Source organism: Diabrotica virgifera, chromosome 3 (assembly GCF_917563875.1).
Source record: "Diabrotica virgifera virgifera chromosome 3, PGI_DIABVI_V3a".
In the NCBI taxonomy this organism is placed as follows: domain Eukaryota; kingdom Metazoa; phylum Arthropoda; class Insecta; order Coleoptera; family Chrysomelidae; genus Diabrotica; species Diabrotica virgifera.
Genome location: NC_065445.1, coordinates 86,966,960 through 86,994,137, shown reverse-complemented (window position 1 = coordinate 86,994,137; position 27,178 = coordinate 86,966,960). Strand labels below are relative to the sequence as shown.

The window sequence follows — 27,178 nt, the reverse complement described above, 5'->3', positions numbered from 1 at the left end:
CTTTGATCTTCTGTTCCAACTTCAGAACGCTACTATGCTGTTTCTTATAGCGACTTATATATTATGCACTGCCGGAATCATATTCTTTGTTATGACAGTAAGTATACCTTATGTATCTACCAAAACAATTAAATTTATTACCGTTAAAAATATATATTTTTGCAGTCTTTATAAAATTATGAATAAATAAATTATAAATACAATATCCTTCTGTATGTAATAAATTTCATCAGTTCTTCCACTGATATTCCTGAGTTAGACATTTGCAGTGGCGGATCCAGGGGAGGACGCATAGGAGCGATCGGCACCCCTTCTCTATCCAAGTTATATAAACATTATTTGTTCATTTATTCTCATAGAAATTAAGCCAATCGGCCCCCGTCTTGGAGATGCTGGATCCGTCGCTGGACATTTGTATCGAAAATTGTTTAGGTATTAATTTGTTAACTAAGCACTCTACAGATGTCTAGCAGTATAATATAGGTCTGGATCCCGCGTATGAAAAAAAGTTGATTAATAGTAAGCTGAAATTTTTTTAATCGCTTAAGGGTGTCTAGTCGGATAAACTTTGGTGTATGGGAACACTGGAACAGAAGTTTTAATTGTGGAATAGGTTAAAAATTTGGAACGTCAGACTACGAAGACGTCCCATGTATTTTGTCGGACAGAACTTCCAATTAATTTATTACCCTTTCAAAACTGTCCTGCAAAAATCAGACTGCTATTTATCACTGATTTATCACCAACTGGGCATAGTCTGATTTTAGCATGAGAGTTTAATGAAAGGGTAACAAATCAATTGGAAGTTCTGTCCGACAAAATCCATGGGACGTTTTCATGGTCTGACGTTCCAAATTTTTAACTTGTTCCACAATTAAAACTTCCCCTGTTCCAGTGTTCCCATACATCAAAGTTTGTCCGACTAGACACCCTTAAGCTATTAACAAATTTTCAGCTTGCTATTAATCAACTTTTTTTTCACACGCCGGATCCAGACCTAATACGATTCACGATTTTTTGCAATGTGTTCAGGATGACGTCTGGAAAAAAGTCTTCAATAAAAAAAGGGATGGAAATGCACAAATGCATTTTAAAGTGCATAACATGCATCCAAAAGTGCATAAACATGTCAAAATCAGTATATTAAGGCTCAGATTTTGTTATTCAGAGGGGTTTTGTGGCCACTGAACACGAATACGCAATCAGAACCAACCCCAGAAGCACCTGGTGCCCAATTACTGCTAAGGCAGGTCATCCAGAGTTTCGAGTGTTTTAGGCACTAAATTGATGTAAATACACTGTACGTCAGAGAAAACGGGCACCCTAAAAAATTGGTCATTTTTGATGTCTCGTATCTCCTAAACCTGTTGTCCGATTTAAGTAATTTTTTTAATATGTTATAGCCTTATTCTTTAGCAATATCGCTGTAATAATATTCTTGCTAAATAGGTAAATTTTCATTGTATACCGGGTGTACGAATCAAACTGTTTTTTTTTTTCTGAAAGGTCGCAACAACCTGTGGAATATTCCAGCATTTATAAAATACTGAAATTAAAACCGGACTATAGCTTCAGGTCTTCTTAACATTATGTTTTTTTACATCATTCGCTTATGTTGGATAATACAAAAGTTAGGTAGTTTAATAACTAGCCATGTTCTTAATCAGTACAGGGTGTTTCTAAACAATTGTGACAAACTTTAAGGGACAATTCTGCATTAAAAAAATAATGACAGTTTGCTTTATAATCGTATGTTCGCCAATGCTTTGTTTCCGAGATACGGGATGTTGAATTTTTTCTTACACACTGACGATTTTTTTATTGCTTTAAAACCGGTTGAGATATGCTTTAAGACGTAGTTATTGCACATTTTTTGACATACAATTAAGAATTTTATATTCACCGTTGGCGCGCATACGGGTAATATGATCGGTCATATTATCTGTATGCGCACCAATGGTGTGTAAGAAAAAATTCAACATCACGTATCTCGTAAACGAAGTATTTGCGGACATATGTTTATAAAACAAACGGTAATTATTTTTTCATGCAGAATTACCCCTTAAAGTTTGTCGCACTTATTTAGAAACACCCTGTACTGATGAAGAACATGACTAGTTGTTAAAGTACCTAACTTTTGTATTATCCAGCATAAGCGAATGCATCAAAAAACAAAATGTTGAGGCAAAATGTTGTAAACCTGAAGCTATAGTTGGGTTTTCATTTCAGTATTTCATAAATGCTGGAATATTCCACAGGGTGTTGCGAACTTTGAGAAAAAACACAGTTTGATTCGTACACCCGGTATACAATGAAAATTTACCTATTTAGATAGAATATTATTACATCGATATTGTTAAAGAATAAGGCTATAACATATTTAAAAAAATACTTAAATCGGACAACAGGTTTAGGAGATGGGAGACATCAAAAATGACCAATTTTTTGGGCAGTGTAGATTACTTGGAGGTTTTTGGTATTACTAAACTCGCGAGTTTAGCTAAATTCGCGAATACGTCATGAGAACCGACTCCCGGAGTACTTGGTGCCCAGGATCACTGCTGAGGCACACCATCTTATAGAGTTTCGAGGGTTTTCGGCACTAAATTGATACAAACAGGTTACTCGTCGGGTTTTTGGGGTTGCTGAACACGAATATGACATCAGAACCGACCCTCGGAGTACCTAGCGCCCAGAGTGACTGATATGCACGTCTTCTTCTAGAACGCCGAGACATTCCGACACTAAATTGTTGCAAATAGATAACTCGGGGGTTTTTTTGGGTTGCTGAATACGAATATACCATCAGAACTGACCTCCGAAAACCGACAACCCTCGAAATTCCAAAAGGTGACATGCATATCAGTCACCCTGGGCAGTAAAATGCTCCGAGGGTCGGTTTTGATGTCATATTCGTGTTCAGAAACCTCAATACATCCCCGAATAATGGAATACTTCCCCGATGTTTGTATCAATTTCGTGCCAAAAAACCTGGAAACTCTAGAAGATGACGTACATCGAAACTGACCCTGGGCACCAGGTGCTCCAGGGGTCGCTTCTGATGACGTACTTGTGTTCAGCAACCCCAGGTGCATCGAAGGTCGGTTGTGATTGACGCGTATTCATGTTTAGTGGCCCCAAAAACTTCACCAATAACAAAATCTGGCCCTTAAGATACTGATTTTGACGTATTTATGCACTTTGGGATGCATGTTTTGCACTTCAAAATACAGTCATGCATTTCCACCCATTTTTATATTGTAGACTTTTTTATATTGTAGACTAGGTACTGTATTTAAAAATCGATTTATTTCGGGTTTTTAGTAGTAGTCCTGTCGCCAGGGGGGGTACAACGGCCTCGTTAATTCAGATGGACTTACGTAAGTTTTTTTTATGTATTTTGACCCGTAGAACACGAATTTTTTGGGTAACAGTTGATCCGGATGTCGATAAGATTGTTATAGACCAAGAACTTGAGGAATCAAATAACAGCGATTTTTGGCAAAACAAAACAATATTTTGTATTTTTTGGGTCATTTTAAGCAAAAAATATTTCTACAAGTTTTTTAGTAGGATGCACAGTTTTCGAGATAAACGCGGTTGAACTTTCAAAAAATCGAAAAACTGCAATTTTTAAACCCGAATAACTTTTGATTAAAAAATAAAATAGCAATTCTGCTTAGCGCCTTTGAAAGTTCAAGTCAAATTATGTCGGTTTTGATTATTTGCATTGCTAAAAATTTATTGTGTTATTGCTAAACAAAGCTACAAACAACTAGTGCGTGAGTGATGTTTCTATGATTTCTCATTTAAAATCGAACGAGTAGGTAGAATAGGTACTAGTGCAATCAAGACTATTTCTACGTTACATGCGTTAAAACGCATGTAAAAGCACGGGAAACCCTACGTGTTTATAGCTTTGTTAAACAATAAAAAAATAAATTTTTACCAATGCAAATAATCAAAACCGATATAATTTGACTTAAACTTTCAAATGCGGTAAGCAGACTTGCTATTTTATTTTTTAATCAAAAGTTATTCGGGTTCAAAAATTGCAATTTTTCGATTTTTTTAAAGTTCAACCGCGTTTATCTCGAAAACTGTGCATCCTACGAAAAAACTTGTAGAAATATATTTTACTTAAAATGGCCCAAAAAATACAAAATATTGTTTTGTTTTGCCAAAAATCGCTGTTATTTGATTCCTCAAGTTCTTGGTCTATAACAATCTTATCGACATCCGGATCAACTGTTACCCAAAAAATTCGTGTTCTACGGGTCAAAATACATAAAAAAAACTTGAGTAAGTCCATCTGAATTAACGAGGCCGTTGTACCCCCCCTGGCGACAGGACTATAGGTACTAATAGGCCTGTATCCCGCGTTGAAAATTTGTTAATAGCTTAACGGTGTCTCGTCGGACAAACTTTGATGTATGGGAACACTGGAACAGGGGAAGTTTTAATTGTGGAACAGGTTAAAAATTTGGAACGTCAGACTACGAAAACGTCCCATATATTTTGTCGGACAGAACTTCCAATTGATTTGTTACCCTTTCTCCCTTTCATTAAACTCTCATGCAAAAATCAGACTGATATTTATCACCAACTGAGCATTTTAACAAGTCCAACACGTAGAACATGTCAAATCACAGGAATTATGACAGGTGATAAATAGCAGTCTGATTTTTGCATGAGAGTTTAATGAAAGTGTAACAAATCAATTGAAAGTTCTGTCCAGCAAAATACATGGGACGTTTTCATAGTCTGACGTTCCAAATTTTTAACCTGTTCCACAATTGAAACTTCTCCTGTTCCAGTGCTTCCGTACATCAAAGTTTGTTCGACTAGACACCGTTAAACTATTAACTACAGGCCGGTAAAGATCCTGGTCTACATGAAACACTTTGTAGAAAAACACTTAAAATAATTCCAAAGAGCACATCGTACACATGTATAGACCTGGATCCCGCCTACCAAAAAAAGTTAATCAATAGCAATCTTAAAATTTGTTAATAGCTTAACTGTGTCTCGTCGGACAAACTTTGATGTACAAGAACACTGAAACAGGGAAGGTTCTAATTGTGGAATAGTTTAAAAATTTGGAACGTGAAATTACGAAAAAGTTCCATGTATTTTGTTGGACAGAACATCCAACTGATTTGTTACTCTTTCATTAAACTCTCATGCAAAAATCAGACTGCTATTACTAACCAACATGATTCCTGTCATTTGACATGTTCTTCGTGTTCCACTCATTAAAATGCCCAGTTGGTGACAAATACCAGTCTGATTTTTGCATGAGAGTTTAATGAAATGGTAACAAATCAATTGCAAGTTCTGTCCGACAAAATACATGGAACGGTTTCGTAGTCTGGCATTCCAAATTTTATTCTGTTCCACAATTAAAACTTTGCCTTTTCCAATGTTTCCATACATCAAAGTTTGTCCGACTAGACACCGTTAAGCTATTAACAAATTTTTAGCTTGCTATTAATCAACTTTTTTGGTACGCGGGATCCAGGTCCAGTAGATTAAAAACTAATTATTTAAGCATTTTTCTGTTTTAGAACATTCGTCCAGACGCTAATTGGAGACTTATTTATGTCCTCCTCATTGAGATTTTGATCGGAATGGGATTCAGTGTTGTTGGTCAAAGTATTTATGATGAGGTTTGTAATGAATTCTAAAGTCTCATTATAAAGCTTAATTCATAAGCTTTCAAACATAGTTTCTTTTAGTCTCATTTATTTATAAAGGTTTTAAGCAAAGAGCAATAAACATTTATACTTTAATTGACATTGATGATAAAAGAACTCAAAAGGAACAATTTAAGTTTAGAAAAGTGTTCGTAGGTTTATTTTTATCTTTATAATTTCCTTAAAAATATATACATATCATTTGTTTATTAAGGTTTTAAGCAAATTTGAGCAATAAACATTTATACTTTAATTGACATTAATGATAGAAGAACTCAAAAGGAACAATTATTTCAGTTTAGGAAAGATAAACGCGCTCGATATTTTAGTAACGCGCTCTGAGGCGCAAGATCGGCTCAGCGTAAAGGTTCGCGCGCTAATCTCTCGATACAAATTATAATTTATATGAGTATATATACGTTATCTTCATTTTTCATTTTTGAAGATCCCAATATAATTTTCAACGAAAACTTTTCGTTTATAAATTCGCAAGGTATGTGTGTTATTGCGTTGCCGCTCCTGCTATACTTAGAGCAGATTTATTGATGGATTCTTAAATAGTTTTGTCTTCTAAATCCAAATCTGAAAACGGCATTTCGATATCTCTAACCGTCTTCGAGATAATCGACCTCAAAATCTAAAATGTGGCGTCACAATCCTTTTATTTTCTGCCGACACACTAAACGTCAGCTGAAATCGTTGCTAGTAAGTAGGCTAGTTTTTTAATCTGAATTTAATAAGCAAAGCATAGGTTATTTAGATTTGAGTTTGACACTTCGTGAATGTCAAACTAAATTATAAATTAAGTATTAAGAGCACGCAGTAACGATCAACAGGTATTTCGCTAAACTCAGACACAACTTTCTAGTAATTTTAGTAAGTAATTTTGCCAATTTGGTAAAATTTGGTAAAATTGGCAAGAAAATAATTACTAAATAGTTAATAATTAGTAAATAGTTAGTACTTTTGCCAATTTTGGCAAAATTGGCCAAAAACAAAAAAATTACCTATAGTCGGTTCGCTAAACTCAGACGCAACTGGCTAGATATTTTAGTCGATAATTTTTTTGTTTTTTGCCAATTTTGCAAAAATTGGCAAAATTACTAACTATTTGGTGATTATTAACTATTTAGTAATTATTTTTTGCCAATTTTACTAAAATTGGCAAAATTACCGACTAAAATATCTAGAAAGTTGCGTCTGAGTTTAGCGAACAGACTATACTAAAATCACTATCCAGTTGTGTCTGAGTTTAGCGAACCGACTATAGCAACAAACGCGGTCTAATATTGCGAAAGTTCTGCGAACTTTCAAAATTGAGGCAACAGTGCGTGGGTAATTCGACACTGACAGTGACGTTTATACTATCAAAAACAATAATTTTTATACACATAGGCGCGAAATGTTACCAAGTCAGTGACGTTCGATTTCTTGTTATAAAAAAATCGATTTTTAGTAGTTCCAATGTGACACAAAATCTAGGCAAGGGATAAAAAGTTTATTTCCACATACTAATATATTTCTGAAATTGGGCTCTATACCGCCATTCTTTATTATATTACGAATATGTGTGCCAAATATCTCGACAAAATATTCAAAATTAGAGCCGCAATCTTGGAACGCGTTTGTTGCTACCTGTTGATCGCTACTGTTTGCTCTTAATAAAATATCAATGACATGTTTGATAGTGAATTTAATTATTATATAAAATAAATAAGTTGTTCAAAAATACAATTTGAGTATATTTTAAAAGCAATAATTTATTAACAATTTTAAAAAAGTTTATGCGAGTATACGGCCTCCCCTCTAATGGGAGTACCTAATGATAAATGGACTGTTCCATTTGTTATGAAATGAAAATTGTTATTATAGTCGATTCGCTAAACTCAGACACAGCTGGCTAGTGATTTTACTAGGTAATTTTTTTGTTTTTTGCCAATTTTGCCAAAATTGGCAAAATTACTAATTATTTAGTAATTATTAACTATTTAGTAATTTTTTTTTGCCAAATTGGCAAATTTACTGACTAAAATCACTAGCCAGTTGTGTTTAAGTTTAGCGAACCGACTACCTATATGAAATGTTGTTTGGAATAAAAAATTATGGTCTGATATGTGCAATTACATCCTTCTAATGGAAAAAAATATTTGAAGATTTTTCTCAAATTATGGATACCAACAACATTTTCAGTAGTAATTGCACAAGAGCTCTAAAATTATTGAATTTTTCCCGAGTGTCACTTTGGCAGTTTTAATTTTGTCATGAATATTTATCATGAATAAAACTGTTCAAAACCAAAATTATGTCAAAGTGTCACGAGAGCAAAAATTCTATATTAATTTTAGAGTTCGAGTGCAATTTGTTGCGATTATTTCATGAATAAAACTGTTCAAAACCAAAATTTTATTGTAATTTATATAATATGTAAGTACCAATTAGTGAAATTAAACACACAGTTCTTATAAATATGTATTTGACGGTTGAAAGTCATCACTTTTATAATTTTTAAAACATTTGTCATTAATGTCACTGAATCTATTTTTTCGTAGCAACGAAGGGCATCTGACGTAATATGCTTAACGACGGGAGATTATCAAAAATTATTACCTTAATTTGCATGTCTGTAGCTTTCTATTGGTCAGAATCTCCTATGAATGAAATAATCATTTATAACTCTTTTATTTTTAATTTGACGAAAAAAAGTTATTCTTTATAAAAAGCTCTTCATGGTCTAATATTTATGATGCAACCATCATAATGTATCAAATTTTATTAATTTTATACGAGGTATATAGAAAATATGAATTTCGATCAAGAGTAAAGTACCTTTATAGTTCACAATATTTAAATTAGAATGATATAATTACACATTAAAAAATAATTTTTAATTCTAAACAACTTTTCATAATAGCAATTTTTCATATTATAAATTAAAATACGCAAATAAACAAAGTTTTCGTTATGATAATGCTCGTATTTTCAGCTTTTGCAACATAATTCTTATAATTAAGTCATTATACAGTACCTCATATCACCTTTCATACTATTTACTTTTTCTTCGATTTTTTGTACTAAATGGGGAAAAACGTTAAAAACTAAAATTTCAGAAATATAATCTAAAAGGAAGTTGTTCTTATTTATTAACACTATTTTTTATTAACACTCTTATTTATAATCACAGCTTATTTACATCTACGTAATTTTTGAGAGAAATTTTTACAGTTACATGGTGGTACTAAGTCTGTTCTTAAAGACATTCAAATTGAAACTTTTTGGAGCTTCAGAGTCTCATTATCTATTTAATATCCATATAAAAGTAAATCGAGTTCTTTTGCAGCATCATCATTGCATATAAAACGACCATTTTATGTGGCGGCGTACACACAATTTACGTGCCTTGATGATGCTGCAAAAGAACTAGATCCACTTTTATATGGATATCATATAGATACGATACTTTGAAGCCACAAAAGCTTTAATTTTAATGCCTCCAAGAACAGACTTAGTACACCATGTATAACTGTAAAAATTACTCTAAAATTTATGTAGATGTGAAAAAGTTGAGATTTCCTGTATTTCTCGATGCAGATGTGTGAAAGAAAATGTTTGTAAAAATAGTATTAATAAATAAGAATAATTTCATTTTAAGTATTTCATTTTAGTACAGTAATTTCATTTTAGTACAAAAAATCGAAGAAAAAGTAAATAGAATGAAAGGTGATACGAGGCCTTTTATGATGATTTAATTATAAGAATTATATGATAAAATTGTAGGATCTTCAAAAATGAAAAATGAAGGTAACGTATACATAGTCCTGTTGGCAAGGGGGTACAACGGCCTCCTTAATTCAGATGGACTTACGTAAGTTTTTTTTTATGTATTTTGACCCGTAGAACACGATTTTTTTGTTTAACAGTTAATCCGGATGTCGATAAGATTGTTATAAACAAAGAACTTGAGGAATTAAATAACAGCAATTTTTCGCAAAACAAAACATTTTTTTATATTTTTTGGGTGATTCTCAGCAAAAAATGGTCTTACAAGTTTTTTCGTAGGATGCATAGTTTTCGAGATAAACGCGGTTGAACTTTCAAAAAATCGAAAAACTGCAATTTTTGAACCCGAATAACGTTTGATTAAAAAATAACATGGCAATTCTGCTGACTGAATTTGAAAGTTCAAGTCAAATTCTATCGGTTTTGATTATTTGTATCGCTAAAAATTAAGTTTTATTTGTTAAACAAAGCCATAAACACATAGAGTTTCCCATGCACAATGCATGAGTTTTAATGTACGTAATCTACGTAGAAATTGTTTGTATGCGCACCTACTCGTTGGATTTCAAATGAGAAATGCATTGAAAACATCATTCAATCACTATGTGTTTATAGCTTTGTTTAACAATAAAAAAAATTAGTTTTTAGCAATGAAAGTCATCAAAACTGATAGAATTTGACTTGAACTTTCAAATTGCGGTAAGCAGAATTGCTATTTTATTTTTAAATCAAAAGTTATTTGATAAAAATGTTTTGTTTTGCGAAAAATCGCTGTTATGTGATTCCTCAAGTTCTTTGTTTATAACAATCTTATCGACATCCGGATCGACTGTTACCCAAAAAATTCGTGTTCTACGGGTCAAAATACATAAAAAGAACTTGGGTAAGTCCATCTGAATTAAGGAGGCCGTTCCCAGGCAACCAAGTGACGTCAATAACGTCGAGGAAACGTCAGCTTTTGGTTGAATATATACACGTGTTTGAACATGACGTCGTATAAACGTCTTTTGTAGGTGATTCTAAATACGTAAGACTAATGACGTTAAAATACGTTTAAAAATACGTTTTCATTTAGGACAGCCCATGTCTGACGTCACAAAAATGGGAGGAGCTTAACGGGTAAATGCTGATAATGTTAATGTTGTATATTGTATATTGACGTTTATAAGCTTAAATTGTCATAAGAAATTTTTCATTTCTTGTTTACGTGCTTTGTGTGGTAAAAAACGACTTTTCAGTTAAATATTTAGTTGAAGAAACGTGTTAATTAAGATATTTTTATTCGTTTTTCTCAAGTGAGTAGTGACAGTTTAATGCAATAGTTCTTCTTGAAAACGGTTTGTGGGTATGTGTTTTGTTTTGGTGAATATTTTCTGTTAATGAACTAATTATGTGTTATCAAGTTTAACTAAATTAATTTGTTAATAAATTATTTATTAGTTTATATGTTGTTTCAGTTTTGACACAGTAAGTATACCTTAGCCTATAAGCTAAATTTAAAACAGTTAAATGAAAAATAGCAATACCAACAATACCCATACGAATAATTATTATTGTGTATTCTTAAAACCATAAAATGAAAATTAATCTAAAAAAACGATATAAAAACTACGTTTTTCATATCACGTATTTAAAACTTGATAAAAATGACGTCAATTATGGTGGGACATATTCACGTGACTTTCAACGTCGAAAAAAGTGACATACTGACAGAGCCGTGCGGTACATCTTTTCAATATGATGCAAGTCTTCGAAATGCCGCCCCCTAAATATTATTGAAACTTAATACTAGTATTTATTTTTATTAAATGAAAATACACAAAATGAATGAAAAGTTTTATTTTAAAAAGAAGACATACTTAAAATTAAATGAAATATGTATTAACATTAAATAACATTTATGAAAAATACAATTTTATCCTTTTGATTTTAATTCTGGCAAACTCGTCAATCAGATTGGTGTAGTCTAAAGTAGCAGCTAGTGAGGACTCTATTGAAATAAGTGCTAATTTCCCCAAGCTACCGAGACAGAGAGTGTTAATAAAATTCTTTGGGCCAGTATTTTCTGCACCTCGCATGACAAAATTCCTCTAACCGGGGTTTAATTAGAACAGATAATACCGGCCCTTAGTGATACAACTATATTTGGGTATAAAGAAATTATTAGGTTATTTTGGCACAAATAGTTCAAAACCTCTAAAGGTTTCATGGAGTATGGTATCATTTGGGATAAAGCATGCAATAATTCTTCTAGAAAATCATTTGCCTCTATATCCGATTCTTTTTCTATGAAAAGTATTGAATGAAGATTTTCTAGTATTTTATCATCTTTCCCTTTTCCCTTTTCTTATATTTCCCTCAATTTAAAAATATCATATAAAAATTTAAAATTTTTATTATGAGTTTCTAAAAGCGAAAATCGATCAATCAAAGAATTAAAGGCAATGTCTAAAATATAGATGAAAAAATTTACTTTAAATAATGGCTCTTCCTGTGTTGAGAGCTGTTCCACAGATCAAATTGATTTTTCTCTTGCCTCAATATTCATTTTCAGCAGGAAATTCGGAACTTATTTACAAGATTTTCTGCAATTTCATTATCAGAAATTTTCATTTGATCATACCCAAATTGTCAGTAAATTTTCATTTTTTCCATAGTTTCTGGCGACATTTTTACACAATCTGGCAAATTTATAGATACATGTTGCAACGTCTTCGAGACTGAATTTATATGAAATAAAATATCATGCCAAAGAACTGCACGGCATATAAATTTATAATTTTTAATATTTTTTACTAATCCTCGTGCTTTGACTTTAGTTTCTGAATCATTGTTGACGTCTTCTACTATTTCGAATAAGGCATTATATATTTCACAAAATTGAAATCTTAGAGGTTTCAATGCATCTATTCGGTTTTAGTGCTAGTTGTGCAACATGTTTTTTTCAGAACTTCCCAACGCTTTGTAAAACAAGAAAAAAAGTGTACAGTTCTTGTATAATACAAAAAAAGGTTGTTGTTTCTGTAGAAGAAGACGCTGCGTCATTTATGACTAAGGTGTGATGCACAGGGCACGTAAAACGCCCTCGGATATTTTTCAAATATTCTGTTTTGCACACCCTTTCTTATTCCTTTCATATTAATCCCGTTATCATAGCCTTGTCCTCTGAGACGTTTTAAATCAAGAACTAATTTTTCAAAATTTGTCAAAATAAGTTCTGTACCTTCACCGGTTAAATATTTTCGGCTGACACTTGGTCCTATATATATTTTTAATTATTGAATTGCTCAATTATTTGTATTTTGATTTTACTGATTATTATGCCGCCCCTCTTGTGATGCCGCCTGATGCGGCTGCCTCACCGCATCATAGCACCGCACGGCCCTGCATACTGAAGTGGTTTGGTGATAATTATGACGTCTTTTCAACGTTTTGTAAACGTTATTTGGTTGCCTGGGTTGTACCCCCACTGGCGACAGGACTAACATATATAAATTATAATTTATATCAAGAGGTTAGCGCGCGAATATTTTCTCTGTGAGCCGATCTTGCGCCTCAGAGCGCGCTATTAAAATATCAATATCTTGGCCAAAAATAAACCTATGAACATTGTCCTAAGCTCAAAATGTTCGCTTTGACTAATAAAAATACTGATGGCAAAAAATGAAAGACTTTGTATAGTGTTTCTTTTTGTTTCGCAAAAACAGAAAAGATAGGAAAGTTTATTTCTGTATGTATATTTAAGTGTAGTTCATTTTTTGTATTTTTTTGGTAATTTTGGATTGTTTTTGATTTATACAAAAAATTTAAAATACCAAGAGTTTCCGGCAATTTCGTCATCGTTGTTGTCAGCGACTTCAAAAAGAACGCATTGTATGATTAACTATTTATATGGGAAATAAGCCACAATTAAAATGAAAAAAATAATTTTATTAACGTTTCGACGCCCAAATCGGGTGCCGTTGTCAAAATACAAAATACTACTAAAATAAACAAAAGAGTTGTTGCTAAGCAAAAAGATTCTTCTAATAATTTATTTAATCTCACTCATTTATATTGGCAATTCAGACATATATTATACATTTTAAAGTAGAAGACTTTAAAATGATATTGCCAATATTTATGAGTTGCGTTCCTGGGACGACTTACTGAAAGATAGTTCATTCGATTACATGAAATCAACCCCAACTCAAGAATATCCGTCATAAAAAATTATAGCATGTGATCTGTCTTTAAAAAGACAACCAAGTTAGATACTTCATAGTAAATCACAAGGGAAAACCAGGAAAAACCCTGCGATACTATCCCGACATCGTAAGTATTTAGTCTTATATTAATTTACTCTCAAAAAATAATACCAAATTCTGACTTGTAACATGTTTAAATTATAAATAATATTAATAATACTAGATATTTAAGTAATACTAAAATATAAAATATGTACTAGCTCGATATTATTGACTTACTAATCTTGGTATTTTCTTTCTATTGACTTCCTCTTTCAGTATGGGTAACCACATCCTACTGCATTCTACCGAGGAATTTGCGACACAATTGGTTTCATTTAGCATAATTAGAGCCGCTTCTTTGATTTTTCTCTTTTTACTATCTGATTCTTTCAGGACTATACTTGAATCTCTCCACTGAACTCTATGTTCATTATCCCATGCTAGACCCATTGCTAGACCCATTGAGCCCATTGCTAGACCAAAATTTAGTTTATAGAATTCATTGTTTATGGGTTTATGTTTTATTATGGTTTATTCATTTATGTCAATGGGCTCTTCTTTATTTCCATTATTGGCTAATATATTTATGGAGGATTTCGAAACTAATATTATTTCTAAACAAAATTTAAAACCCGCAGTATGGTGGAGGTATGTAGATGATGTGTTTTCAATATGGCCTCATAGATCAGAATTGTTGGATACTTTCCTGAATATTATAAACGATCAAGAAGAGACAATAAAATTTACAATGGAAAAGGAATACAATAACAGCGTACCTTTCCTCGATGTTTTGATCTCAAAGAAGGATATTGGATATGAGACTCAAGTGTCTCGAAAACCAACACACACCAACAGATATCTCAATTACAAGTCAAATCACAACATCAACGTTAAAAAGGGAATCATTAAATCCTTATATGATAGAGCCAAAATTACTTGTTCTAACGAAAATTCTTTTTTAGCAGAAAAACAATTGTTAACATCTGTTTTATTAAAAAATGATTATCCTTTATCGTTTATAAATAAGGAATTCTCAAGATTGGATCGAATGGAACAGAACAACTTAGAACGGGATCCTACAACATTCACCAGAAATAATACGAGGAAAATATCAATACCATATATAAAAGGACTATCCGAGAAACTTAAAACAATAGGAAATAAATTCAACATTTCAACAACATTCAAAACAACAAACACATTGAGATCTATTCTATCTAAAACTAAACCTAACAATGATCAAGAAAGAACAAAGAATTGCATTTATAAAATACCTTGTGAATGCGAACAATTTTATTTAGGTGAGACATCAAGACCGTTAGACGTTAGAATAAGTGAACATCAATCTTATATTAAAAATAGAGAATTTGAGAGATCTCAAATATGTCAACACGCATGGGATAATGAACATAGAGTTCAGTGGAGAGATTCAAGTATAGTCCTGAAAGAATCAGATAGTAAAAAGAGAAAAATCAAAGAAGCGGCTCTAATTATGCTAAATGAAACCAATTGTGTCGCAAATTCCTCGGTAGAATGCAGTAGGATGTGGTTACCCATACTGAAAGAGGAAGTCAATAGAAAGAAAATACCAAGATTAGTAAGTCAATAATATCGAGCTAGTACATATTTTATATTTTAGTATTACTTAAATATCTAGTATTATTAATATTATTTATAATTTAAACATGTTACAAGTCAGAATTTGGTATTATTTTTTGAGAGTAAATTAATATAAGACTAAATACTTACGATGTCGGGATAGTATCGCAGGGTTTTTCCTGGTTTTCCCTTGTGATTTACTATGAAGTCTCTAACGCGAGAATTTTACTGTCATTGCATTTGGTTGTCTTTTTAAAGACAGATCACATGCTATAATTTTTTATGACGGATATTCTTGAGTTGGGGTTGATTTCATGTAATCGAATGAACTATCTTTCAGTAAGTCGTCCCAGGAACGCAACTCATAAATATTGGCAATATCATTTTAAGGTCTTCTACTTTAAAATGTATAATATATGTCTGAATTGCCAATATAAATGAGTGAGATTAAATAAATTATTAGAAGAATCTTTTTGCTTAGCAACAACTCTTTTGTTTATTTTAGTAATATTTTGTATTTTGACAACGGCACCCGATTTGGGCGTCGAAACGTTAATAAAATTATTTTTTTCATTTTAATTGTGGCTTATTTCCCATATAAATAGTTAATCATAAAAATGCCACAAGGAAATAGCTTCAGAACGCATTGTAGGCATGAAAAATGGTTACGGGACATTACGGCACGTCACTGGTGTTAAGAGTTTGAAGGAGGTTGTCCAATGATAAGGTTTATCGGCAATGGCGGATCCAATAACTTTGCAAGGTGGGGGCAATGAAATAAAAATTTTCTCGTGACTGACGTACGCAGGATTCTTTTTCGGGATGGGCCGTTATTTTCTTATTCTTCATGTACCACGTCTTTTCAGAACTTTGACTACCATCATAGGTATCTTAATTTTATTTATTGCCACCCTAAATCAACCATGAAGTTCTTCTTCGTCCTGGACTGCGTTTGCCTGCTATTTTCACTTGATTAATATTTTGTAGCAACCTATATTTGGGACCTCTCATTAAATGTCAGAAATAATCCAGCTATCTCTTCTTGATGCTTTTTATAATCGCAGTAGTCTTGCTGAGACATTCTAGTATTGTGTAGTTTCGAATCTTCTCCATCCAATAAACTCTTAAAATTCTTCTCTTGCACCACATTTCGAGAGCCTCAAGGCGATTTAGTTCGATTTTATTCACAGTCCAAGACTCGACACAATACAGTAAGACCGAGAACACGTAGCAGCGAAGTAGTCGGATCCTTAATGCCAATTTTAGGTCTCTGTTACATAATACTTTGGACATCCTTCTAAAAGCGGCTCTTATTCTGGGGGTTTTACTAAATGATTAAATTACCATAACATAGCACAGGTAATTATTATTTTTATCTGGTCTCTGGCATTAAATTGAATAGATAGCAATTGAATAGATTTATTGTGGGACTTTTTCATTTATTATGTTCCAAAGACTTTTAATAATTTTCGATTCCAAGGAATTCTGCCATATTTATGTATCAGTTATTCAGTTATCAACAGGACACAAAATTCACTATTTATGTTCAATCGTAATAGTCCAGAAAGCCACTGCGCATCCGCTAGGAAAAATATTCTGATTCGGATTGTTTGCACAATCTTACTCAAAAAGGACTCTTTTTAACAAATTTGCATGTTGCCAGGACCAAAAGGTGGTCAAAAATTTTTGAACGTTTTTTTTTTGTTTTTTTCCTAAAATTATTTTTTTGCATGGAACAAAGTTTTTTTAGGTTTTTTGTATCATTCCAAACAGAAAAGGTCTTTAGTTACTTTTCTCTAAAAATGATAGTTTTTGACATATAAGCGATTAAAAATTGAAAAATTGCGAAATCGGCCGTTTTTACCCTCAAAAACTATGTGAAAAACTGAAAATTTGAATGTTGCCAAGGTAGATAGATATTCTTTAAACATCGATTGATGAAATCCCGAAGAGTTTTCTGCAATACAATATTCAAAACTCCTTTGTTTTTTAATTGCTAATCAAGCGTGCGCGACACTATTTTCCACCGACATGCGACAGTATGGTGCAAATGAAAGGAATAAATTCGTTATTTCGTAAACCGGCGACTTTAAGGAAAAATCCCGAAACAGGTCGATTTTTATTTTTAAGTTATGATATTGTGGCATATATGGTATACTAGTGACGTCATCCGTCTGGGCGTGATGACGTAATCGATGATTTTTTTAAATGAGAATAGGGGTCGTGTGGTAGCTCATTTGAAAGGCTCTTCAATTCTCTATTCAGTAATGTAAACAATTACATAATTATTTATACAGGGTGTCCAAAAACTTTTATTAAATTAAATTATTTGACAAAAAAGAAGTAGGACACCCTGTATAAATAATTATATAAATGTTTATATTACTGAATAGACAATTGAAGAACCTTTCAAATGAGCTACCACACGACCCCTATTCTCGTTTAAAAAAATCATCGATTACGTCATCACGTCCAGATGGATGACGTCACTAGTATACCATATATGCCACAATATCATAACTTAAAAATAAAAATCGACCTGTTTCGGGATTTTTCCTTAAAGTCGCAGGTTTACGAAATAACGAATTTAATCCTTTCATTTGCACCATACTGTCGGTGGAAAATAGTGTCGCGCACGCTTGATTAGCAATTAAAAAACAAAGGAGTTTTGAATATTGTATTGCAAAAAGTCTTCGGGATTTCATCAATCGATGTTTAAAGAATATCTACCTACCTTGGTAACATTCAAATTTTCAGGTTTTCACATAGTTTTTGAGGGTTAAAAATGGCCGATTTCGCAATCTTTCAATTTTTAATCGCTTATATGTCAAAAACTATCATTTTTAGAGAAAAGTTGCTAACGACCTTTTCTGTTTGGAATGATCCAAAAAACTAACAAAAACTTTTTTCCATGCAAAAAAAATAATCTTAGGAAAAAAACAAAAAAAACCTTTCAAAAATTTTTGACCACCTTTTGGTCCTGGCAACATGCAAATTTGTTAAAAGGAGTCCTTTTTGAGTAAGATTGTGCAAAAAATCCGAATTAGAATATTTTTCCTAGCGGATGCGCAGTGGCTTTCTGGACTATAAGCTCTTTCTTAAAACCAGTGCCAGTAGACACCAGGCGAGGTCTCAAGCAGGGGACAATTGATCCCCTTGGATCCGCGCCTGCTTATCGGCGGATCTAACGTTTTAGAATATTGCAAGGCCGTGATTTGCGCCATGTTAGACTTCTTGTTTCTAAAAATGTACGGGACAGTGTACATCTATTAAGAGATGATTTAGTTACAGCTACAGGAAGGGTAGTTTCAAGAACAGTTAATCAAAGATTACTTGGAATGGGACTGAGAGCTTACCGTCTGCTTTTGGCGCTGCCTTTGGGACCACAGCATAAGGCTCCACGCTTAGAATATTACAGCTCTAGCCAACACTGGAATGGCCAATGGAATTTTGTCTGATTCAGTGATGAATCTAGGTTTTTTTTTGGGTGGCTCTGATAGGCGCAAAAGGGTAAGACGTTTTCGAGGTGAGAGACGAAATATAAACTTGGTTGTTGAACATCATACAGCAAGACAACCAAGCATTATCATATGGGGTGCTGCATGTTTGGGAAGCAGATCACCTCTAATTCTTATTAACGACCCTCTGAAAGCTCGACGATATATTGGTGAAGTACTGCAACCGATTTTACATTCCTACCTACAAACCATTCCAAATGTCATCTTTCAACAGAATAACGTAATACCTATTTATACTACCCATAAAACCATGGACGTTATACAAGAATCTACTATAGAGACTTTAGAGTGGCCATCAAGATCAACTGATTTATCACTCATCGAACGTGTTGTGTGCGATAAGGTAGGTCGAGATATATATCGATTGCCACTTTCTATTCGCGGTGTGCAAGTACTTGGAGGGGATACGCGAAACGATTGTGCACGAATAGCGGAGAAATCTTGCAACTTTCTTAAATAATTCATATTATCAATTGAAATTGTCAAATTGACGTATATTTCATACCTACTGTCATTGAAGAAGAAAAATTATATGTTGCTCACAATATTGATATGATATGCAATTATTATATAAAAGTATATATAATTAATTGTATTTTGCTTGCAGTACTGCATTTTAATAATTAATTTTATTTACTACATACAATTGTTTACCTTTTAATAACATAACCTAAATCTTACTTCTTCTTCTTATATTTTTTGGGCTACGGCCTTGACAATTATCTAGCAACCAGGACCAATATAATTGACCAATATAATTAAAAGTGCGAAAAAAGTTGCCGAGCTATGAAACCAGGTGTCGCTTTTCCGAACTTGCACGGTCCCAATAGCAAACTTAGAAGACTTGTATAATGCCAAGTGGCATCATGTTCAAAAAAATATTTTTGAACAAAGACGAAAACAAAAAGTGGTAAATAAAGTGAAATCACCGAATTATTTTACACCAATATTCATTTATAAGTTATATAAAATATATTTTGAACTGGCATTGTTATATGAATAATTTTTTTTGTTTATTATATTTTAGTCTTACAAAATTAAAGATATGTTCTATAACTGCCCCTGGATGTACTGGAACGAAAGAAATAAGAAAACGCTATTGATAATATTGCCTTGCACTAAACCGATCCAAGTATCCTGTTTTGACCTAGTAATTTTAAATCATTCTGTGATAACTAAGGTAGGTGTGCAATAATCTCATGTATTGAAGCGTTGATAATCATTTTCTTTTCAACCAAAAGTTTTTCGGTTTTCATATTAAAAGAATACGGGCACAGTAACCCCTTTCGTACTTCTTCTTTTTGCTATGTGAGGCAGTAACGCTCGGTTTCATAATAAAGTTAAAGGGGACTTTAAATTTTAAGTTGGTAGCTTTATCAATGGAAATATAATACACTCTAAAGTGAACTTTACTTAATGTTCACTTTAAGTTGATTACGAAACCGGGTGTAAGAGATGCATACACTGCTGTAGCAGAACTTCAAAGATACCATCCTCTCCAGACTACTTGTAGGGCGTAAAACTATACTATTGATAGCCTATTGATTTTATTTTTTGTGGATATTTTTCCGGTTTACTCCTTGAAGTATGTAGATTCACCAAGTTCAGTATTTGCTTTATATTCAAGAAATGTTGCGCCTCCTGTTTGGTACACAAGTTGATATATATAATATATATATATATATATATATATATATATATATATATATATATATATTATATATTATATATATATATATATTATATATATCTATATATATATATATATATATATATATATATATATATATATATATATATATATATATATTATATCTATAATAGGGAACTTGCACATTTTTGTTGTATTACATAGTAATGTTCAGTTTAGTTTAAAAATAAGATTTCCAAAATTTCACACCTCAAAACCTCATAATAACCTAAGTAGTACAAATTTAAAATCTTCTATGTACATATTTAAATTGTTTCAAACGATCTAAAAAGCGAGCGAACCTTTGTGACGTCATATTATCATATTTTGTATGACATTTCTAACGTCTCATTTAAAATTACATACAATTTTGTTTACTGTGGAGTCTAACACAGTTTTTGAAGAGATATTATTGTTCCATTTTAACTTTGCCCATGCGCCACGATTCATTTTCAAACAAATTATGTCAAAACATAAAGTGAAACGTATGTCGATGTGTATACATATACATATATACTGTATATTATATACTATACACATCGACGTACATTTCACTTTATGTTTTGATTTAATTTGTTGGAAAATGAATCATGACCATGACTCATGGGCAAAGTTAAAATGGAACAACTATAGTATTGAATTGTGTGTGTTTTTACTATGGAAAATAAAAATAAATACTATGACAGTCTAATTTAATACCATTCTGTTAAATTAAAACCATTGAAACCCCTAATAAAATATTTATTAGATTACCAGTCGATGAGAAACGGAGTTTGATAAAGTAGAGTTACAAAGGACATTAAAGACATTTTAGTTCATTCTCGAGGTGTTCATGGATGCGAAGCTAATTATTCTAATGTAAGTGTACCTGTTGTTTTAATGTAATATCTGTTGTCAGCATAATATTTTTTTTAATCAATCAAGTGTATTTTGAACAATAAGAACATAGAACTATTGAATACGGAATGTACCTACATACAGTCGGAAAAATGAAAGAATACCCATGAACGATCACATCAATCACTTATTTTGTATTTGCTGTCCTTTTTTATAAATAACAAACGCTTGTTATGGAAAAAGATAGCAAATACAAAATAAGTGATTGTTGTGATTGTTGTGATAGTTCATGGGTATTCTTTCATTTTTCCGACTGTACATAGATGTAAAAGATAAAAAGAATAAAATAAAAGAATGTGTGTGTACTTTGTACGCACGTTCGCACGTAAGAAGTTATACTTCTATTATATGATTTCTTAAAAATAAATATACTTTAAACAGTTTGTTTTAATTTTTTTTAAACACCAAACTAATTTTGTGCTTACCGCTTTCAAAAAAATAAAAAAAGTATAGGATTGCACCGGATTCGAACTCACGACCTCTCGATCTCTGGCCGAATTAGTCGAGGCATTGAAGCACAAAAAAAGGCCTTACTCTCGATTTTTCGCCTAGTAAGACGGATTTTAATGCAGTTTGGTGCGTTGGATTCGTGAGAATGTCAGGAAATTTTGTGAACTATTGTAATGAATAAGAAATCTGAAATTGCATTTGTGCATTTTGAAATAGGCAATTATTATAAATTTGCAACCCGGTAAATAGTTGGGCAACATCCCGATTAATTATTTTAATTATTTTCAATTATTTTTAATCATTTATAAGTCCATATAGTAATAGTCTAAGATGTCAATAACCATTAATAATAAACAAAAAAAATTCCTTATGTGGGAATCGAACCAAGCACTAACAGGTCCGTAGCTAAATACACATACCGCTAATCTACGCAAACACTTGCTAGACAACGGCGATATTAGGTATAAACAAAACAAATTGGTAAGTAAAAATTGTAAAGAAAATTACTACATACTTAAATGTATTATAAAATTAATATATTCCTAAATTTTAGAAGAAACATTCGTAAATAGGTATTATTAATATCTATTAATGTTACTAAATGAAATATAAATATTTTGACGTTTCACAATTTGACAATTCACTTTTAACTGCATTGCCTTAAAATTTTTAAAGCACCGGTGCTTTAAAGTAGCATTTTTAACGCTCCTATGGAGTGCTATAAATTGCATTTTTAACACGCTTATAGAAAAATATATTTAAAAACACTAATATATCCTTTCCACACCTTTTCTGGACTGATACATACATAAATTAAAACATTTAGTAACGAACTCCATACTGCCTGTGTGCGCAGATTACTAAAATTTCACCCTCAATGAAATCGCGCCTAAAGAAGTATTTTCATATTTTCAAAGAAGTAACTTCAAAAAGGCAGTATAACTATTAACTAACCTTTGTTTGTTGTTTGTCTTCCCACAAATTTTAAAACGCAACAACCATACATAACCAAACCGTCAACCGTCCACACCACAGCTGTGCTACAGCTGCCATATTGGATAATTTTTGACATGTCATTTGAACATCCAATCAGAACAAAGTTATAATGCACATGCGCCCGGATCGTAGGTTTTAACATATAAAAATTCACCCTCATAACAAGCGTAAAGAAGTATAACTTCAAAAATGTATACCATTTTTAATCAGTTGCAATGCGAAGCCAAAACTGTCTTAATTTTTACTTAGTTCAGAGAGCGCAACCAGCACTCTTATCGACGATTTCACCACTTTTTAGTGGTTCTTCAGAGAATGCATAGGTTGCTATCTCTGTCCTAAGTTGAAATTTTCGACATCTATTAGTCCCAGCATTGCAACTGACGTGATGGTAGTAGGTGCGTAGTATATAAAAATAAACACATTTACAATGGGTAAGTTATCAGACTGCGGTCATCTAAACTCTATTCGGCCAGTTTAAAAACATTGTCTTAACCAAAAAACTCAAATATTGTGAAATGCAGTGGACTCTCTCTATAACGAACACGGATATTACGAGGTTTCGCTTATAAAGAGGTACGCTAGATGTCCCATGAAATTCCTATTGAACTATACCACATCTATAACAAGGCATAATTGGTTATACCGAGGAAAAATGAAATCGAAGAATATGTTTTTTTACCTGTTTTTAACGAAGTAATGGCTCTATAAATAAATACCCCAACTGCTTGTATGTAGAAATTCCCACCATCTGTGTTATTATCGAGGCCAGTGGTGTAATAAACATCGCCTGTAATAAACTTCTTTCTGTTTATCTATCGACCGATATTGAATACATATTGTAGGAGAGTTACAATTTACGATGGTAAATTTACGATGGTACGAAGTTTCATTGTTCAGCTCGACCATCGACACCTAATAAACTACGTAAGAGGCACCAAAACATTTCAATATCATTGTTGTCTGATATAACGAGATCCGCTTATAACGCCATATATCCGGTAATTAGTCCGCCATTTCAGTTCTCGTTATAGAGGGAGTCTACTGTATATAGTTCACAGCAACTATCTAAAGATTTATAAAACTGAAATACCTACACCATAAACTGATTACAACAAGTAAATGAATATAAAACGTAATGAATTAATTGCGCCTAGTTTAAAAATTACAATGATATGACGTCACGACAATGAGGGCGCGTTTTGAGCTGGCCGCTATAATTTGAATTTTCTTTGGATTTTAATCGTCTTTAGGGGCCAAACGAAAGACAAAAACAACTTTTTCTCTTTGATATACAGGGTGTTTGGTAAAAAATGGGCCGTAGCTTAACCTTAGATTCCTGAGCTTAAAATAGATCGGCTAACTTACCGTAGTACAAAAGTTGATAATAATCTAAATACAGGGTGTCAAAGTTAAACTTTTATTTTATTTATTTTTGAATATTTCCTGACAGGCATGGGAAAACAACACGAAATTTGGTAAGTGGTGCTGGTATTGTACAATCCACTAAATTATGTTAAACAAACGTTTCGGACTACTACCAAAGGCGTACGACGGTGGAACATAAATGGTTGACCCTTCCCAAATTCTACGCCACTGGCGTAATTGCTATTTTAGTGCAATTTTTTGATTCTCCAATACTTTTTATGTAAAAAACATACTCTTCATTCGTAACGATAAAGCCATTAGTTTTCGAGATATTTGAAGCCAAAAACGAAGGAGCCTAATACATTAATCAAAATAAGTGTGCCTTTTCATTTTTAACTTCAAATATCTCGCAAACTCATGACTTTATCGTTACGAATGAAGAGTATATTATTTGGATAGACAGTATTGGAGAATCTAAAAATTATGCTAAAATAGCAGTTTCATCAGTGGCGTGGAATGTGGGAAGGGTCAACCATTCACTTTACCCTGTCGTACGCCTCTAGTATTAACCACAAACGATTATTTAACATAATTTAGTAGGATGTACAGTACCTACACTTTCTGCCAAGTACCATAAAGATATGTCAAATAGTTTTATAGTATCTGGCACACATAGTTCTTAAAGTTTTAAATAAAGAATAAATTATTTAAGAAAAAAGAATAGGTACCTACTTAAAATAGGTTGACATATTCGTGTGATACTTTGCAGAAAGTGTAGGCACTGTACACCCTACTAAATTATGTTGAATAATCGTTTCTGGCTACTACCAGAGGCGTACGACAGGGGAAAGTGAATGGTTGACCCTTCCCAAATTCTACGCCACTGATGAAACTGCTATTTTAGCATAATTTTCAGATTCTACAATACTTTCTATGTAAATAATATACTCTTCATTCGTAACGATAAAGTCATGAGTTTTCGAGATATTTGAAGTTAAAAATGAAAACGCACACTTATTTTGGTTAATGTATTATGCTCCTTCGTTTTTAGCTTCAAATATCTCGAAAACTAATGGCTTTATCGTTACGAATGAAGAGTATGTTTTTTACATATAAAGTATTGGAGAATCAAAAAATTGCATTAAAATATCAATTCCGCCAGTGGCGTAGAATTTGGGAAGGGTCAACCATTCACATTCCCCCGTCATACGTCTCTGGTAGTAGCCAGAAGCGTTTGTTTAACATAATTTAGTAGATTGTACAATACCAGCACCACTTACCAAATTTTGTGTTGTTGTCCCATGCCTGTCAGGAAATATTCAAAAATAAATAAAATAAAAGTTTAACTTTGACACCCTGTATTTCGGTTATTATCAACTTATGTACTAAGGATAAGTTAGCTTAAATCGACCTATTTTAAGCTCAGGAATCTAAGGTTAAGCTATGGCCCATTCTTTACTAAACACCCTGTATATTTTAAATTATGTTCTATTATGATTTGTAGCATCTTTTTCGAATTAAAAATTTTATGCAAGTTCCCTATTATTATATATATGGTTTTTGTCAGTTGGTCTGTATTGTTCGTAGGGCAAAGTGCCCCTTGTTTGAGCAGAGAAATCAATGTTCCCTTAAAGTGAATCCATTAACATCGAGCTAGTGTCAATTCAATTTTACAATTTAACATCATATATACCGAGGTACATGTAACATAAAGGTTTTATTAACCAAAATGTGGTCTAGTTTCAACTACAATTATAATGTTTGACTGGTGATGGTCTGACTACACCTAAAACGTTCTGGAGAATTGGAATCCATTTGGATAAATTTTAAACTTTTTTTAAAAAAAATATACCATTTTATACTCTGTTTTTTACTTCTGTGTAAGTTTTTATAACTATAATATGTTGCTAATAGAGATTTTTAATTTCTAGGGACTCAAACTGGTCTACACGATTATGGCTCTGGTGGCTAACTTGAGATAATTTATAATTTTTTAAACTTCTATAATAATAATCTACTATAGCGGCCAACAACAATAGGCAGAATAATTCTTACAAATTTATTATAATTATTAATAAGATAACTTCTGGTTTAACTTCTGCAAACTTTAATATCTATATTTCTTCTACACTTCCTTTTGACTCCTTAAAGGCTGTCTCAAGGCTGTTTCAAATCGATCTGTAAATTTTTGGTAACTTTTTTCTTAATAAATATTTAATATTTATAGGTGTTTTTATGGTAAAATCAATTTTCTTTTTTATTATGAAGGTTTTTTTTTAGTTATTTAGCCATTTTTCGTCTTTTACTTTATATATCAATTATCATATTTTCATTTTTCATTATCTTTTTGCATAAGAACATGATATATTCGATTTTTATATTTTTCATTTAGACTAAAATTCTACTGTTCTACTGTAGCCTATTTAATTATTATTTGACCATTATTATTGGTCCATATACTGTTTCTTTATTATCATCTTATTATTATATTATATTATAATATCACCTGTATTAAAACATATCTTCGCATAAAACATGTACATAGAAACTATTCCAAACACTATGTCATCCTCTCTACAATAATTAAAGAAAAAATTATATATACAGAGTGATTCGTTAAGAAACTCTGAGTTATAGATTCTAGACCTCAAAATATTAAGATTTAAGCCAAATCACTTAAATAAAATGGGGGTCCTTACTAAGTTACAGGGTGTTTTAGTTAAAAATTTAAAACCTATTTGTAGCCATTACTTTAAAGGTATTTGACATATCCTTATCATAGTTGGCAGAAGATGTAGGTATTGTACACCCTGCTAAATTATGATAAATAAACATTTCTGGCTACTACCAGAGGCGCACGACAGAGAATAGTGAATGGTTGACCCTTCCCAAATTATAGACACTGGCGGAATTACTATTTTAGCGCAGTTTTTCAATTCTAAATACGTTCTATGTAAATAA

The 27,178-nt window shown here is 32.1% G+C and overlaps 1 protein-coding gene across 1 annotated transcript; it reads left to right on the top strand.

The window, feature by feature from the left end:
- LOC126881181 (uncharacterized) lies at window positions 1–26,763 on the top strand. The gene is made up of 4 exons (XM_050645271.1): window positions 1–97; window positions 5,568–5,669; window positions 19,847–19,999; window positions 26,149–26,763. Exons 1-4 carry the CDS (start codon window positions 35–37, stop codon window positions 26,197–26,199), a joined length of 369 nt encoding a protein of 122 aa, XP_050501228.1. The 5' UTR covers window positions 1–34; the 3' UTR covers window positions 26,200–26,763.
- The last annotated feature ends 415 nt before the right edge of the window (window positions 26,764–27,178 follow it).